The sequence below is a fragment of the Phocoena phocoena genome, chromosome 7 (genome assembly GCF_963924675.1).
Source record: "Phocoena phocoena chromosome 7, mPhoPho1.1, whole genome shotgun sequence".
Lineage (NCBI taxonomy): Eukaryota > Metazoa > Chordata > Mammalia > Artiodactyla > Phocoenidae > Phocoena > Phocoena phocoena.
This window is the reverse complement of record NC_089225.1, coordinates 43,501,012-43,519,967: the sequence shown is the minus strand read 5'-3', so window position 1 is coordinate 43,519,967 and position 18,956 is coordinate 43,501,012. Positions and strand designations below refer to the sequence as shown.

At 40.4% G+C, this 18,956-nt stretch overlaps 1 protein-coding gene across 3 annotated transcripts in view; it reads left to right on the top strand.

The window, feature by feature from the left end:
- LOC136125921 (CD302 antigen) overlaps positions 1 to 18,956 on the top strand; it is a 123,927-nt gene that overhangs the window by 94,049 nt on the left and 10,922 nt on the right. For 2 of the 3 annotated variants that reach the window (XM_065880916.1, XM_065880915.1), the window contains one exon: positions 17,428 to 17,538. In XM_065880916.1, coding sequence (XP_065736988.1) covers positions 17,428 to 17,538 — 111 coding nt within the window. Of the gene's footprint in view, positions 1 to 3,405; positions 3,476 to 17,427; positions 17,539 to 18,956 lie in introns of those variants that run through there. The other variant, XM_065880919.1, reaches the window with a different exon arrangement.

The window sequence follows — 18,956 nt, the reverse complement described above, 5'->3', positions numbered from 1 at the left end:
AGATAAGTCTTTGAAGATGTTTGTCTACACCTGATGGCCCCTATTTTCCCATTGAGTAGAGGGTGAGGTTTTCCGCCTAGAAAGACAAGTATCAAATGGGGTTTCAGCTTGAAGAGCATAATAAAAAAATTGAAATATTCTATGTGGGGAATGAGAGAGGATAATGACCAAGACAAGATATAAAGACTGCAGAAGAGGCTTACTGGGCCCAGATGAAATTAAAAGCCATATATTAGTAGAGGCAAGCATCAAGAGAATTAATAGATTTCCTCTACCTGCCCTCAGCTACTTCACTAGAATTGAGGGAAAGGAGACTATGAAGAAGAAAGAAGAGACCCCATCCTCAAAAAATTAAAAATAGAACTACCATGTGATCCAGTAATCCCACTTCTGGGTGTATATCCAAAGGAAATGGATATAGGATCTTGAAGAGATAACTGCACTCCCATGTTCATTGCAGCATTATTCACAATAGCCAAGGTATGGAAACAACCTAAGTATCCATCAACGGATGAATGGATAAAGAAGATGTGATACACACACGAATATTATTTAGCCATGAGAAAGAAAGAAATTCTGCCATTTTCAACAATATTGGTGAATCTGGAGGGCATTATACTAAGTGAAATAAGTCAGACAAAGACAAATATGTATGATATCACTCATATGTGGAATCTAAAAGAGCCAAACTCATAGAAACAGAGAGCAGAATGGTGGTTACCAGGGGTGGGAGAAGGGGAAAAGGGGGGATGTGGTTTAAGGGTACAAACTTGCACTTATCATATGAATAAGTTCTGAGGAATATACAGCATGGTGATTATAGTTAACAATACTGTGTAATATAGTTAAAAGTTGCTAAGAGAGTAGATATTAAATGTTATCATCACAAGAAAGAAATGGTAATTATGTGACAAGATGGAATGCTGTGGTGGTAATCCTTTTGCAATATACATCAAATCAACACACTGTACACCTTAAATTTACAAAATATATGTCAATTATATTTCAATAAAGCTGGAAGTCAAAAATTTTTTTTTAATTTTGAAAAAGAGGGAAAAAAAGAAGAGACCCCAGGAGTCAGAGTTGGCCAGGTGGATGCAACAGAGAAACAAGGGAGGGTATGGTATCCAGGCTGGATGAAGAAGGGAGAAATAAAAGGCCAGGAAAAATGAAGTCAAGGGATTGGAGTCTGGAATGAGGTCAAAGAGAAGTGAAAGAGAAGGAAAAATAAAAGGTATGAGGTGTGACTGGAAAGTAGAACATCATAGTGAGAGATTTTGATGAAATAGTGTATTATTCCATGCAGAGGTGGTTAAGTAGTCTGTTTTGTCATATTAGCATAAAAAATGAGGAAGTATGCATCAGAGTTAACAGTGGGGAAAATATGCCTTCCCTTAGTTCAAATGACTTAAAAATAAAAGACTGCTGAAAAGGGTTATTTGCCTAAATGATGTTGATTCATTAAGGTTCTACTTCTATTGTAAATCTAACCATCATTTGACAATTAGTTTTCACGCAAAGTAATCCACATTGATACAATATGCTTTGGTGCCCGAGGTGGGGGGTGGAGATGACTTTTCCAAATACATGACTGCATAGAGCTGTTCATTTTACTCGTGTAGTTAGCAGGACAGAAGTGTCCAGAATCAGGATGTTTTCGTATTTAATAAACATTGTGTACGTTTGGAAGGATTTGCTTTGGATTTGGGTTTAGTATATAAACCCGTTATTGACAGTCTGAAAGGAATGATGGAAATAAATAAGTTGAGCAAGACATTGATACTTTGGCAAGAGAGACTGAACCTGGAGAGGGTGGGAGAGTCCAGCAGAAGACCTGGGCTCTGGTTCATTTTTTGGCATTCACTGTGTGCCTGTGGCTAAGTGATGTCCCTTCTTTGGACCTCAGTTTCCTTATCAGTAAATGAAGATGGCCCCTACCACCTCTAACATTCTGTGACTCTCCTTATAGACCCCTTTGGTCAGATAGATTTCCTTGGTGCAATCACTCCATTTCCGACTGGACTATTAAGAGAAATGGAAAGGGTTAGAAAGGATTGGAAAAGGTTAGACTTGATCTTTTAGAATAGACTTTAATTTTTGAGCAGTCTTAGGTTAAAAAAGGAGCAGAAAGTACAGAGAGTTCCCATACATTCTAATAGGTGTGTAGTGGTATCTTGTTTTAATTTGCAATTCCCTAGTGACATGTGACGTTGTATGTTTTCATATGCTTTTTGCCATCTGTGTATCTTCTCTGTCAAAGTGTCTGTTCAGCTCATTTGTACATTTTAAAATTGAGTTGTTTGTGTTTGTAGAGTTTAGACTTGATTTTAAAGCACTCTTTTGGTAATGACATGAGACAATGTCAGGGTTTAAACAAGCAGCCTGCCTGGCCTTGATTGTCTGGTTCCAGAGACACTCACTAGTGGAGTTACAGTTGCATAGTTTATACATATAATAAGTATGGGTGGTTTCCCTTTTTTTTTTTTTCTTAAACGACAGAAATTTATAGTGTCACAGTTCTGGAGGCCAGAAGTTCAACATCAAGGTATCCATCAGAGTTGGTTCCTTCCACGGGCCGTATAAGCGTAGTTTAAAGACCCTTAATCCAGGAGCTGCTGACAGAGAAGAGTTGTCTGAGGGCCACAGTCCACTGAGAGAAGAGCCTTTGAAAAGGTTTCTGACCATTAGGTCGAAAGGACAAACACCACTTTAACCAAGGGATCAAAATTGACATCACCAGTGATGAGACAGAATGACATGGTCCTCCTGGGCTGGGCATATGGCTTCTGTGGTACTCTTGACAGAAAACAAACAACAACAAAACAAAAACATAACCTGAATCCTGTTCCTCTAATCTCCCTCAGGAGGGGACATCAGACAAACTGAAACTAAAGGACATTCTACATAGCGACTGGCCAGTACTCTTCAAACTTGTATCCAGATCGATGGTGAAAGATAAGCAATGACACAGGAACTGTCCCACATTAAAGAGACTGAGGAGACGTCATATCTCAATAGTATATGACCCTGGATTGGATTTTAGAACAGAAAAAGAACATCAGAGGGACAATTGGTGAAATGTGATAACGGCTGTAGAGTAGTCCGCAGTATTACACCCGTGTTAATATGCTGGCTTTGACTCATTGTACTGGAGTTACATACGACGTTAATATTTAGAAAAGCTGGCTGAAGGGTTATGGAAATTCCTTGTACTACTTTGGCAACATTTTTGAGAGGCTGAATTTATTTCGGTTCAGGTGAAAAGGTTTAAAAATCACGGAGAGCCGGACCGGCCGGAAAGCAGCGCGGGCGGGCACTCGGGCGGGTTAGGGGCCGCGGGTGGGAGGGGTCGGGCGGCGGCTCCGCACTTCCGAGCTTCGTGCGCGCCGGGTCCGCAGCACAGTCATGCCCCGCGCCGCGCCGCCCGGTGTCCTGCTGCCGCTGCTGGGCCTCGCAGTCGCCGCCGCCGCTGCGGGTAAGCTGGCCCCTTGCCGCGCCCCCTCCTCGGCCTGGGAGCCCGGGCCCGGAGCGACCGCCTTCCGGCCGCCCGGCGGAGACCCTCCACCCCCTCCGCGGCCGAGGGTTTCAACTCCACGGGCATGTCGCGCTCCCCTGCACGCCCACCCCGCGCACACCCGTGCGCCCTAGCGTCTGGTCACCACCACCCCCCCGACCTCCGCGTTCGGTGGGTTCCGAGAGAGCGTCCCTGGGGAGGGGGTAGCCGGGGACCCGAGAGCGCCCTTCGTCTCCCGCCGCGTCCACATCCTCGGCGCAGACCCCACTCGCGGGCAGGGGTCCCAAACGGCGCTAATTGACAGGAGAGCGGAGGGACTTCGAGCCCCAGGACGAACATAGTTTCAGGGCCATTTGGGGCTGAAAGGAGAAGTGGGGAAGTTGGCTGCGGAGATGTCCTCAGCTCGTGAGCGGCGGGGGCGGGGGGTGGGAGGAAGCTGGCCCTCTTTTTCTCTCGGCGTTGTTTGACCAATTGGTTGGTGTTCAAGTTGTCGAAACAGGAAAACAGTTCAGCCAAATAACCCTGAATGGAAGTGGGACGAGAACAGGCGAGGCCTGGATTCCACTTAAGTCGTGTGATTTAAAAATCTTTAAGTCCAGTCTGCTGTTGTGCAAGTGACATCTGAAAAATTACTCTTGATTAGTCAGTCATTTCCAGGATGAATCGTGAGGAAAATGGACAATTCTCTTGAATGTTTTGTGTTTTTTTAAACAAGTTTCTCTTGCAGACATGTCAAAAATGTTGATGGGGGAAACTCTGGGGAAAGACTTCCATCCAAAATCACTGATTGAACAATTCCAGGAATTAAGGAGCAAAATAAACAAGAACTAAGTGAGTTCTTGCGTGGGTTTGAATAAAATGATTATGCAAGAGTTTGGCTCCCCGCCCCCCGTGAATTTCACTGCCATTTTATAAATTCCTGCTGGAAGCCCGCTGACAAGCAGGAATATATTAAAGGGTCTCAGTATTGGAGGCAGCAGTAGAGTAAGCAGCTCAGAAGTTGCCTTTTTTTACAAACTCAAAGCTCCTATCCTGACACCTTTTGTCGACCAGCATTTATGACCAGTTATGCCATCTGCTGCCTATGGAGGAGCAGAAACAAGAGTTTCACACTGTTGAGACTGAGCACATTCGTTTTGTCCAAAACAAGGCTGGACCAGAGATTCTGTGAATCCCTCCTTATGCACGCCCTCCTTATGTTTGCCAGTAACATCTAAACGCCCATTTAAGCCACCCTCTGGGTTGCCGCGCCTTCATGTGTCAGGTTCAGTAAAACAAATACTTTTCTTGTCAGATTTTTTTTAAAGTCCGTTTCTAGATTGTGTGGTATTTCTCTTAAGAGAAGCTGTTTTGATCAGCAATGGAAGACAGGCTGTTACCCACCTGGGCCCTTGGTCTCCTTAATAGAAATTGACGAGGCCAGATGAGGAATTCAGGCGAGGCTTTATGAGGGGGATGCTGCAGCCTGAGGGAGTGAGAACAAATAACAAGTGCCCTTGCTTGCTCCCTAAGCGGGGGGCGAGCTGATCCCCTAAGTGGGGTTGAGGGTAGGAGCAGACATGGGTGGCTGGAGAGGTTGCTTAGGTGGGCTGCCCACCCCCTTGGTGGTGCTGTGTGCAGGGATCATGAGCAGTACCCTGCCTTTGCTCCTGGCAGCTCAGAAGCGGCAGTTGGGTTTTGATCTTTTTGTATCTTGTTGCTCATAATTTGCCCCAACTGTGCATGCGTGCAGTTATTTTTAGTCTCTTATAGCTTCTTTGCATTCTGTTGCTGGAGGAGACGTTTGTCCAGGTGCAAGCATTGCAGCAAAGGGTCCCAGGTCCCAGCCTGTCTCAAAACTATCTTTGGAAAGTTTTGTTCTTTTTCCTTTTATAAGTCAAGTATGGTTAAATAGACTTTTCAAGAGCTGAAGAAGTGCCTGTCGAATAAATGATTGCTATTAATGAATCAGCTTCTCTCAGGAGGTTTGAAGGATTAATTTAGAAGGAGCATGAGCTTTGGAGTTAGGTACAGACTCTGTGGCCTTGATCGAATTGTGCAACTCATTGCACTTCAGTAAAATGGAGATAATACCCATGGGGCTGTAGTGAGCATTCAGTGAGAACTCCATGTCTAGCACCTATTCCAGGCATGGTGAATCTTGGTTTTCCTTTGTTCTCTTTCCTATGTTCTCTTCATACGAAGTGAAGGGTAATTATTGCAACTAGAAAATTATGTCACAAGTGCCGCTTTATGTCTGTTGATGTGTATGGTTACCGAGCACATTCCCATACATGTTGATAACACAGGGCTGAAAAACTATGTGTTTTATCATCATACTTCACAGATCTATCCAGACAAGATCAGGAATCACATTTGGCTTAGAACTAAGTAAAGAAAGAGCTTTTCAAGGTTCTCATGGAATTTGCTGAATGGCAAGGTCTTAACAGAAAAGCTCCTAGGGTGTTGCATAAAGTATAAATGTAATGTTGAAATGGAAATTATTGTTCTCTGTTATTTTGGAGTTTATTAGTGTAAATGACCTTGTGTTGTTCTTAGATATTATCTTGAAAAATCACAATGAACAAAAAATACCTGAGTAAGGTTCCATGGCATCCCTTTTAAAAAGTTCTTCTGTAACGGCACTTGTTGTACATGGTACATGATCGGTGTCTGTTTCTTGGGTCAGTGGTTTCCTGTGAGCAGCGTGAATATAAGTGAACACAAGCATGTTAGAGGAAACCCCATTCTGTGGTCACTGCATCCTTTCTCACTTTGAGTTGCCGTAGCCTACAATACTCGGCCTCCTTCCCTGACGCCACCTCTTACCGCCCTTCCTGCTATTCACTCTGTTTATCCACGACGACCTCTGGGGACTCAGCCACCTCCTGGCTCTTCTGCCCAGACCGCCCTCCCCTTCCCCAGTCCTTGGCATGGCTGCCCACTCCCGTATCGTTCAGAGCTCTGTTCATATGCCACCTTCTCTATCACATCCCCGTGTTTTCTCTTCTTCAGAGCACTGAATTCTCTCAGAATGAATCTCGTTTCTTCACTCTCTTCTTGCTTTTCGCTCCCCTTACCAAGGGAGCTCCATAACAGCAGAAACTTTACTATCTTGTGGATTTTTTGTTTTGTTTTGTTTTGAAAAGTGTCTCTGTACTTTATTCTAATTTATAATGAAAGGACAAAAAATTTAGATGAATGATTTAAGAAGTAGGGGGCGATAATGGGATTGCAGTTTCCTTCAAATTATTTTTACTTCCGCCCATGAGCTCATCTCATAATTGAATTCAAAGCATTAAGTCACCTTAATCTATTGATGTGACTTTTTCTGGCCCTTTGTGAATGGAGCAGTGATGTTTCAGGGGACATTATTTCAGATTGTAAATTTTGAAATGTTAGTAAGTGTTCATTTGCCTTCCAATGAAAAAGTGAAATAGTAATTAGGTATTATTTCAGGACTTCTTTCATTGTTGAGAAGCTTTTAGAAATGTGCTTCCGTGTTGAAAATTAGTTTTGCAACAGGGTTGCTGTCCACAATTTTTTATTATACATATCAAGTATTTAAGATTATTTTAGATTTTGAGGACAAATCTTGAGATTGCATCTATAAGAGAATAGACCAGCGTTGCCCAGTAAGAAAGGCGCAGAGAAGCACTGGCACCCTCATTCTATGAATAAAAGTCATGACAGCTTTTCTGAGAAGGGACGTGAAGGGAGAAGATGGGGGTGGACATCTTGGAAGCTAGGTTGGGTAGCGTGGGGAGGGGACTGAGTGTCAGAGTGGCTGAATTTCCTTACAATTCAGGGATATCTTTGCAGCCCAGGCCCTCCGGATTATCAGGGGCCTGGTACACCATGTCCTCCTCCATACTTAATAAAGGTAATAACCAGCGCCTCTTTCTTCCTCCTCCTCTGCCCTTGTGGAAGGTAAGTGACTGACTCATGTCTAATAGGAGAGGGGCAAAGGTCTTATTATTGGCAAGGAAAAAAAGTACAATCTTGCCTCCTTTGTTAACATTCAGAACAAGTCTGTCCCAAGGATCACTTCCTCTTATGCTGTGCCTGGTTCTTTAAAAAAATTAATTACAAGGGAACAGAGAGTTCCATTAGAGCTGACTGGTAATGCAAAACATTCTTGTGGCTCTGACATTTTAGTCTTTTAGCACATGATAATTTTTTTTGTTTTTTGATTTTTTGCGGTCCGCGGGCCTCTCACTGTTGTGGCCTCTCCCGCTGCGGAGCACACAGGCTCCGGACGCACAGGCTCAGCGGCCATGGCTCATGGGCCCAGCCGCTCCGCGGCACGTGGGATCTTCCCGGACCGGGGCACGAACCCATGTCTCCCGCATCGGTAGGCGGACTCTCAACCACTGCGCCACCAGGGAAGTCCAGCGCATGATAATTTTAAGCGGAGGATCTATTTGGAAACTTTTGGAGTTAAGTACAAGCTTTCAAAATTTTCATCAGGCTCCTAAATTTCTGTACATATTAAATCAATAGAATTATAAAATTATACAATCCATGAAGAGTCATTTAGGTGCGTTATTAATAACAACCTATCTTTCAGCAGCTGTGAAGAAGCAAGAGTAACAGAAAAGCACTTTGGAGAGAGCATTGTGGGCAGGATTTTTTTTTCTTTTTTTTTGACCCAAGGATGTTTCTTGAAATATACTTTCTAGAAAACATTACAGAACCCGTAATTGAGAACTTATGGCAGTATTTTGGGGAGACAGGTTTTTCATTATAGCAAAGATACTTAGCATTGAAAAAGACTTAGTTTAGCCTTTCTGCTAATGAAGTGCGTGAACCTCAGTAGTTCCCTTACAAGAGGTATCAGCCTCTGTTGGAACACTCTTCTCCCATAGTAAAAATATATGTCGTGAGTAGTGCTTAAAGCTTGTTTCTGGGGCACACACTCTGACTGGTAGCATGAGAAGAAGGGTTCAGTGCTACATTAACTGGAGTTAATTGCTAATGCTGAAATGAGCCTAAGGAGAAAAGTTGAAAGTTGTAAGGATATGAAGTTAACGGTTTGTTTTCTGCTTTTCTGCCTATAGCTTTTTGTTTTTATTTTTGGGTTTGGGGGCTTTTTCTTGTCTTATCACATATTGCTTATTGAATTATTCAGCAAGGGGCTTTGTCCGTTATCATTATCATCACACTCATTCCCATCCCAGAGGCCTGTGTGACCTAGATAAGTACTTGGCTCTTTTCCTTCAGCTCCTTCAGATCTCTTTTTGTATATGTCACCTTTACAGTGACGTCTTCCTTGGACACCTTTCTACAACTTCAACCCCAGCCCCCACCCTACAGTCAGGACCTGGCATCTCTTATCTGTGGTTGCTAGCCTCCAAGGTGGCCCCAAAGATTCTGGCTTCCTGGTATTCATACTCTTCACTGAGTAGGGCTGACCTGTATCCTGTATAACCAACAGGACACTGTGGAAATAATGGAGAGTGGCTCCCAAGGCTGGATTGTAAAAGACATTGCACTTCTACCTTGTTCTCATTTGAATCACTTGCTCTTAGGGAAGCCACCTGCCATGTCATAAGGACCCTTGAGCAGCCCTGTGGAGAAGTCCAGATGGTGAGGAACTGAGGCCTTCTACCCACAGCCAGCTCCTACTCACTTGGTGGCTGATCCTCCAGCCCCAGTTCGCTTTTCAGATAGATGCAGCCCTGACTGAAACTTTATGAGAGATGCCAAGCCAAAACCACCCAGCTAAGCAGCTGCTTCTGAATTCCTGATGCAGAGAAATTGTGTGAGATAATAAAGGTTTTTATTGTTTTAAGTTGCTAATTTGTTACATAGCAATAGATTGCTAATGTACTATCTAAATAAAATACCAGGGCTTCCCTGGCGGCGCAGTGGTTGAGAGTCCGCCTGCCGATGCAGGGGACACGGGTTCGTGCCCCGGTCCGGGAGGATCCCACATGCTGCGGAGCGGCTGGGCCCGTGAGCCATGGCTGCTGGGCCTGCACGTCCGGAGCCTGTGCTCCGCAACGGGAGAGGCCACAACAGTGAGAGAGGCCCGCGTACCGCAAATAATAATAATAATAATAATAATAATACCATCTAACATATTATTTTACCTATTTATCTTGCCTTCATGTATATGCCTCAACTAGAATATAAGCTCCAGGATGGTAGGATTTTTGTTCCTTTTTATTCACTGTGGAATCCCTAGCGCCTAAAACAATTTTCTCACAACAACTCCCTGAGATAGGTACTGTCATCATCCCCACTTTACAAATAGGGAAATTGGAGCACAGTTAAGTAACATACCCGAGGTCATGTAGTCAGAGCCAGACTTTTCTCCATAGCTTAATGTGCTCAATCAGAACCCTGCACTGTCCCATTTCTCTGCAGGCTCTCTGTGTTATGTACAAAACTCTATCATAGTTATTATTGGGGGTACAAGTTAGGTTTAAGTTATGATCTCTGTTGTCATGCAGTTAACAGTCCAATTGGGAAAACAGGATAAGTATCAGATAACTACCATACAGAAAAGCAGGATTTATCAGTGCACATGAATGTGTGTTGGTCATCAAAGGATAACACAGCCCCTTTTCCAAGAATGGCCTTCTACAGTTCTTCTGCATAGGGCCATGGTTCGTTCCATATTATGCTCACCATCCAAGCCATAACTAATCAAAATAAGGATAATTTCCTATATCAAAGGCTGACTACTCTAAGCGAGGTAGGGGTACCTACGGGGTACCTTGTATGTAAGAGCCCTAGGAGGCCTGTTTGCTGGGATAGTATCCTCAGATTTCTTATTACCCCATGTATCCTTGCAAAACATCTCTATTGTTTGGGGTAACCTGAACAAGTCTTTAGTCTTTATAACCAGAAAAGGCCTCTTACATGTTGTATAGTGCAAAGTCCTGTAGAAGTTCAGAGGAATCAGAGGTTATGGGAAGGTGAGGGTTGGACATTTCATGGAGAACTGACACATGAGTTGCTACTGATAAGAAGAATATACTTTATAGATGGTTTGGAGATCAGAGTTCATTGTAATTGTAAAGCCTAAGAGCTACAAGTATACAAAGAAATAATTTATAAATTTCACTTCACTTGGTGTTGATTATATTTTTGTATACTTAATAGACATGCTTTATTCCATTTAAACAGTATTTCAAGAATTATTTTTTTATATTCTTATTTATTGTCAGTACAAAATCCTATGTATAGTTTTGACTAGAAATGATACAAGAGGGCATTTCTTAACCCGTGGTTCAAGACTTCCAGTGTTTCACTTTATAAAGGTGTTTCAGGTGTCCTTAAATGTGGTAATGGAGTCTGTTTCCATTTCCGTTTTTTTCAATTCCATAAGGCTAAAGAAAAAACAACAAAGGGAATCAGAAGAAAATAGGAGAAGAAAAAAGAGTCAAAGTTTGCAATTCAGAGTATGTGCCCTTGTGACTCTCAATTTGAGTTTCATTCTGGAAATGATTGCTTTTCTTTTCTCTCTTACGTCTTAATACATAAAACATCTGGTGGGAGGAGTGTGGGGAGGGAGAGACCTGCTTAGTTCACCCATTCAACAAATATTTGACTCCTTACTAGGTGCCTGTCACTGTGCTTTTTATGGTGTTCCATTCTGCCTGGGATTTCTTTTTCTTTTTCCTTTTCCACATGGTAAACTCATTTGTCCTGCGAATTGCAGCTCAAATATTGTCTCCTTTTTGAAATGGTTCCTTACTCTACAAGTTATTACTTTTTCATCTATAGTCTTATAGCATTTAACCTCTCCCACCTTTGTTATTTATATGTGTCTGACTCTCCTATCAGACTGAGCACTTCAAGTGTAGGACCCATTCCCCTTAAATCCTTTTATCCTTACCCCTTAGCACTGACCGTTGTATCTGACACGTATCTGACACGTGGGAGTTGCTCAGCAAACGATTGTTGGACGGATGATGGTAGCACTTATCGATAACTTGCTTAAAAGTGTGAAAGAGGGAATTCTGCTTCTGGCTATAGTGGAGTGGGATACTAACGCTCCCACTAAGAACAACTGGAAAATCTAAATAAAATTCCATAATAATGGTTTTTGCAGGCATCAGAGAGCTGCTAAGGCAACTCGTTGATGCGAGCCCAATATTCTGTGCACTACTTTTCCCTTTAGGAGAGTTGCCCAAATTTTAAACAGCTAAAAGCAGAGCAGAGTTTTTGGCATTCTCATGGTGTTAAGGAGACAAAAATTTGAGTTTTTACTTGCCAAAGAGGAGGGACTTTAGCTAATATCCAGGCTTTCAGTTGGAATCCATGGATATTGGGCCTCACAAAGGTTGTAACATCCCCCTCAGGTGGACTCCACCCTTGATTGTATTAAGATAATCTTCAATACTCCAGATGCCTACCAGAATCCTTTCTAGGGGAGAATGACATCCTCTAGAGCCTCTGCAATGTTTTTAATTTTAAACATTAGATAACAGATACTGTGCAGTTTTTCCTGCACCGTATCTGGTATTTGATATAAAAAAAGTACCAGGCATAATAAGAAACAGGCCAAGGCGGGGAAAATAAAAACAGACCAACAGGTGACCCAGAAATTAGTTTTCAAAAATGAACTTTAAAAATAATCGTAATAGGGACTGCCCTGGTGGCGCAGTGGTTAAGACTACATACTCCCAATGCAGGCGGCCTGGGTTCGATCCCTGGTCAGGGAACTAGATCCCACATGCATGCTGCAACTAAGGAGCCAGCGAGCTGCAACTAAGGAGCCCATGAGCCACAACTAAGGAGCCCATGTGCCGCAACTAAGAAGCCCGCCTGTGCAATCAAATAATAAAATAAAAATTAAAGAAATAAAAAATAATCGTAATAAGTTCGAGAATGTTTATAAGATTGAGAATTTCACCAGAGACTCAGAATCTATAAAAATACAAACAAGCTGAAATTCTGTAACTGAAAAATAGCTGACATTATGAACTCAGTAGATGGGTTTAATAGCAGATTTGTTAAAACTGAAGAGTAGATTAGTAAACCAGAAAGAACAAGATTATGATATGGAGAGCCAAAAGTATTAAAAATAGAAAAGAGCAAAGTGAACATATTGGACATGGTGAGAAATCTAACATATATGTATTTTGAGTCCCAGAAAGGGAGGAGAGAGAAAATGGAGGAGAAGCATTATTTGAAGTGATGATGGCCAAGAACTTTCCAAAAGTGAACAGTGAAAATAAACCCACAGATTCAATAATTGCATTACATTATTACCAGGATTAAAAAAAAATACTAGGCATACCACTGTCAAACTACTAAAAACCAAAGACGACAAAGAAAATCTTGAAAGCAGCCATCAAAGAGTAACAATCAGACTAATACCTGATTTCTCAATAGGAATGATGGAAGCCAAAACAGTAAAATTATATACATCTTCAATGAAAGATAAGCTGCCATTCTAGAATTTTGTACTTGCAAAAATGGCCTTCAAACAGGAAGGCAGTATAAAGACATTTACAGAAAATCAAGAGTTGAGGGAATTTGTAATAGACCTACCATTAAAGGGGTTTATTCAGGCAAACAGAAAATTATTACATTTAGTAATACAGAAATGTAAGAAGGAATGAAAAGCAACAGAGAAGGTAAATATGTGTTTAAAACTAAATGAACATTGACCGTGCAAAATAGTAATAACAATAACACAAAGGAAGAGAAGTTAAATTACTGTAAGATCCTAGTGCTGTCTAGGAAATGGTAAAAGTACTCATTTATTTTAGGTACTAATAAATCAAGGTTGCATGCTGTAATTTGCAGGGTACCCACTATAGAAATAAAGAATGTGTAATTAATAAGCTAAAAGAAAAATGGAATATAAAATTGTTTCATAATCCAAAAAGAAGACAACAAAGGGAAAAAAAGAACATAAAACAGGTAGGACAAATAAGAAAATGAATAGTAAGATGGTAGATATAAACTCAAATACATCCATAACTATGTTAAATATTAATGGAAATACTCAAAAGATTATCAAACTGGGTTTTTTGGTTTTTTTTAAACCTACTTGTTTAAAAGGATTATAACCACCTTGGAAAAGTGTTTGGCAGTATCTGTCAGAGCTGGACACATGTACACTCTATGGCCCAGCAATCTACTTCTAGAAATATACCCACAAGAAGGCATGCATATGTGCACCAAAACATGTGCAGAGGATGTTAATAGCATCATATATTGTCATGGCCACGAACTAGAAACTACCCAAGCATTCATCAACAGAATGAATAAAGTCATACAATACTATATAGCAATGAGAAAGAACCTACAGCTACATGCTACAACATAAATAAATCTCATAAAAGTAATGTTTATCAAAAGAAACCAGACACTAAAGAGTACATACTGTATGTGTTCATTACTATAGAGTTCAAAAACTGACAGAACTAATCTGTGGTGTTAGAAGTTAGGTGTGATTACCTTTGGAAGTGAGTGGACCAAACGGGTTTGGTTAATGGTCTGTTTCTTCATCTCACCGATGATTACATGGGTATGTTCATTCTATGCAGATTCACCAAGATAGGTATGTATGATTTGCACATTGTATATTGTATTTCAGTAAAAAGTTTAATTTTTAAAAAGTATAGTCTCTCGGTATCTTCAGGGGACTGGTACCAGGACCCTCTGTGGATATCAAAATCCGAGGATGCTCAAGTACCTTATATAAAGTGGCGTAGTACAATCAGTCCTCTGTATCCGAGGGTTCCACACCCACAGATACCGAGGGCCAACTGTACCAGTAACGGTGTTAGAATTGGCAGCAAGGTCAATCCAGTTCTATTCCAGGGTATAAGAAAACAGCCTGCTTCTAGAAGGAAAAGATGAATACACTGCAAAGGGAGTGTTTTGAGGATGGTGAAGGGATGATAAATTAAGCCATTTAAGGTTGTAGAGATAGGTTTCATTCATTCATTTAGCAAAATATTTTGGTCCCTATTATAGTCCAAGGAGCTATCTGAGGTGTTGGGGATTCAAAAATAAGGCTCGGCCCCTATTTTCAGAGAGGTCACTGTCTCTAGAGAAGGGTGCCGAGGATGGTAGAGTAATAAAAGCTACAATATATTGGGCACCTTCCTTGTGCTAGGCACCGTGCTATGCAGTTTTGTTGCTTCTTAATGTTCATAACAACAATCCAATGAGGTTGTTATCCCTTTTTGCCTGAGGAAATACAGGAAATAAGTTGTCCAAGGTCTCACCACCAAGATAAAAATACAGGTCTGTCTGACTTCAAAGTTGTGTTCCTTCTGCTACTTTACGTGGCCATTGGATGGTGAGTTCAAAGAGAAAGAACTATGTGATTAAATTACAAGCGGAAGTTAAAATACATTACAGTGGTGGTGTCTTAGAGAAAGTGGTGTAGATAGATGGCCTGAATCTCAAAGGATGAGCAGTGGGTAATGTTGATGGTCTGGAAGTGGAAATGCAGGAATAAAAGTCTTTTCTTCTGAAAAGAAGGCAGCAGAGGTGTACGGAGAAACCGAGATGGCTGAGTACTGCTCCCCAGGAAGAGGATCTAAGGGTTTGCTCCACATACAGACTTTCAACCAAGCACCTTGTTTTCAGGCCCTTCCTGAGCCACCTTCCTACAAAATGCCTTTCCAATTCCTGAACTTTTGTAGACTTCCTTGCTTTTTTAAAATTTAATTTAATTTTACTTTATTATTTTTTTAATTTTTATTGGAGTATAGTTGATTTACAATGTTGTTAGTTTGTTAGTTATGTTAGTTTCAGGTGTACAGCAAAGAGAATCAGTTATACATATACATATATCCACTCCTTTTTTGATTCTTTTCCCATATAGACCATTACAGAGTATTGAGTAGAGTTCTGTGTTATACAGTAGGTCCTTATTGGTTATCTGTTTTATATATAGTAGTGTATATATATGTCAATCCCAATCTTCCAGTTTATCCCTCCCCCTCATTACCCCCTGGTAACAGTAAGTTTATTTTCTATATCTGTAACTCTATTTGTTGTGTAGATAAGTTCATTTGTACCCTTTTTTTAGATTCCACATATAAGTGATACATGATATTTTAGACTTCCTTGCTTTTTAAACATTGGAATCATACTGCAGATATATTTTTACAGTGAGATTTTTAAAAATTAATGGTTTACTGTGAGCATTTTCCCAAAGCAAAGTGCTTGTTGTTAAAACATCCCTTTCCAACTTTAAGCCACCATAATGGGAAAGTTCTAGATTCCTACCGGAGTTCAAACCAAGGTAGTCACACGTGTAAGACAAGAATTTATAAACAGCAGGAAGGAAAAAAAAAAAGAACCTATATACAAAATAAATTGTGTCTTGGGATGCCTACCCTAAGGCTAGTACATCTTGGATGGTTTAATCACTAAATGTAGCAGTATGAGGCCAGGGAAAAACTCATGACTCACAAATTGAGGTAATTTTAAGTAGCCCATTGTATTAATTAGGTTATTGATTCAGCTGCTGTAACAATGGCCTGAATTATCAATGGCTTAACAAGATCGAAGTTTATTTTCTCTCTCTTTACAACCTGAGTGTGATATGTTGGCTTCACTTAGGATCCTTTTATCTTGTTGCTGTTATTCCTAGGCTGTTTCCATTGTTTACACGATTGATTGATTGAAGATACCTAGCTACATTTTAGCCAGAGGGAAAGAGGAAATGTGGTCTGGGGAGCACACTCTTTCCTTTTAAAGGCATATTTTTGCACATTTCACTTCTGCTCACACTTCATTATCCAGAAGCCACCAGAAGACTGGGAGATAGTGTAGCTTGGTGGCCTGTAGTCTGTGCTGTGTAAGAAGCTGAGGTCAAGTACTGGAGACAACGAATGGGCTCTGCCATATTCTGAGCTTAGTGAAATGGAGGTGGTTGAATTTAGACTAGCAGAGCTGATTGCTCAATTCTGATCTTTGTAGTAAGCCATTCTTCTACTTGTTTATATTAAAATTGTAATTCAGGGAGTTCCCTGGTGCTAGGTCTAGTGGTTAGGATTTGGTGATTTCATTGCTGTGGTCTGGGTTCAATCCCTGGTCAAGGAACTGAGATCCCGCAAAAATAAAACCAGGTAAAAAGTGATTTTCCCTATACAGACCTAAGAGAATATGGAAGGTTAATGCCTTAATGTTCCTCTATTCACTGGAATTCAATAAAATCTTCACATCCTTTCTCCCTTCTGGCCAGTGAAATCAAGGTCTTAACAGGCCTACTTTTGCTTCTGATGCTAACTAGTGAAATTCCAGAGGCAAGGCTGAAAAATACACATCTTTATAATGAATAACACCAAAAGATAGAGATGAAGGAGATGACCCTCTACAGCAAGAGAGGAAGAAGTATGGTTCTGTTTCATAAAACTAGGTTCAAAGAATCTGCTTTGCTGAAGTGTTAAATTAAAACATTCATAAAAACATCAATCTTGTTTTCTTGTGCAATAGGAAAACTTGTCTGAATATTCATAATCTAGCAACTTCTTTTCTTCTCTGTTCTTGAAAGTGTATTTTGAACAAAAAGATCTTGTAAGACTCTTACGACTTTTGAAATTGAATTGTTACTATATACTGCAAAGATAACCTTGAAAGAAAACTTGTAATTCTGATTGGTTTTCTTCCTTGATAGTTTATTGCCTTGGTTATTAGCATATGTAATATGCTATAATTTACATGTCTGAACTACTAAACACCTAAAGACTTGTAACTTTGCTCTGTCAAATCAGAAGGGAATCAGTGGCGCATTTTCCTTTTCCCACATGTACAATGGTGAAAAAGAAATTCCTATCACGCTAGTCAATTTCTTATTTTAACAAAGACCAAGAGCCTTATGGCTAAAATTAACAAGGGAAATTGCCATTCTTTTTTTTTCTGTGAAAATTTAGTATCTAATATCTTTATCTTTAGGAATTCATAAAAGTAAAGTTATTTAATAGCGTATCTCTTCTTCCACATAGACTGCCCTTCATCCACCTGGGTTCAGTTCCAAGACAGTTGTTACATTTTTCTTCAAGAAGCCATCAAAGTAGAAAGCATAGAGGATGTCAGAAATCAGTGTACTGACCATGGTAAGGAGCTTTTTCTGTTTTGTTTTTTCACTGATCAGTAAAGAGTGTTCACTAAGTTCTTTAAAAAATAGTTTTGTCGTATCTCACTTTTACCTTGGTCCTTGTAATAAATGGACAGCTTTTATTCTATGATACACAAGACACAAACAGTGGAATTGGGTTGTACCCTTGAGCTGGAAGACAGTTGTTGGACCACACTGCCCAAAGCGGAGTGACAGAACCTTAGCAAGAGCAGGGTGTATTTAATGTAAGTACTGTGTCAGGCACTGTTCTTAAGCACATAATATACTTTAACTGGCTTTAATTATTACAGCAAACCTATCAGGTAGTAAATTATTAGCCTCCTTTTATCAAGAGAATAAAACTAGTTAAGTTATTTGTTAGAGGTCACACAGGAAATCATTGGCACAGCCAGGATTCAAACCAGGGACTGTCTGATTTTAGGACCAGCGTTCTTAATCACTCTTATTCTGCCCTGAAAGTACTGTTTCAGGCATGCAGTGGGGGCAGAAGTTAGATTACATGGGACTGTGACGTGAGACGGTGGTAAAGAAGCATACCGTTAAATAAAAATGAAAAAAAGGCTATGTATTTGCTACATGATATGCTCAGTATTCTCTGGGAAATATAACTTCACATTTTGAAATCTTCTAAATAAAAATGTGATTTTAAACAAGGTGTGCTTGGGTGCTCTTCTTATATTTGGCTGTTTGGCCCAAAGTGCATCCTTGTTGTTAAGCCTCTTGTGATACTTGTCAGCTCAGACTAAAATGATGGTGTGAGTTAGCATGTTTTTCCACTGAGATATCTATGATGGTGAGATGAGAGTCCTTGATTATTTAAAGGTACTTTTTATTACTGTGTGAGATCTAAAAATCTCTTATTTCATTAAATTTTGTCTTAAGCATATTCATAACACCAGCATTTAAAAATGTGCTTTACTGGGACTTCCCTGGATGTCCAGTGGTTAAGACTGCGCTCCCAATGCCAGGGGCATGGGTTCCATCCCTGATTGGGGAACTAAGATCCCGCATGCCACAGGGCACGGCCAAAAAATACATAAATAAAAAATAAAAATAAAAATGCCCTTTATCTAAAAAACACAATTTCTGACAACCCACCAATTAACATTTTGGAAGAATATCAAATTGCTTTAATTAAAATCATATTCACTTATTATAGAAGAAATAAATGTAAGCATAGGAGTTTTAAATCCTAAGAAGTGCCACGTACTACTCAGTACATATTGTTTTCCTTAGGAATAAATGTAGGCATAGCCGTTTTAAATCCTACGAAGTGCCATGTAATACTCAATACATATTTTCCTTACTTGCTAAATGGTGTTGAACATTGGCTCTTTGAAAACAAGACATTTCCGACATGCTAATATGGTTTCACTCCAAGGAAATGGAGTAATA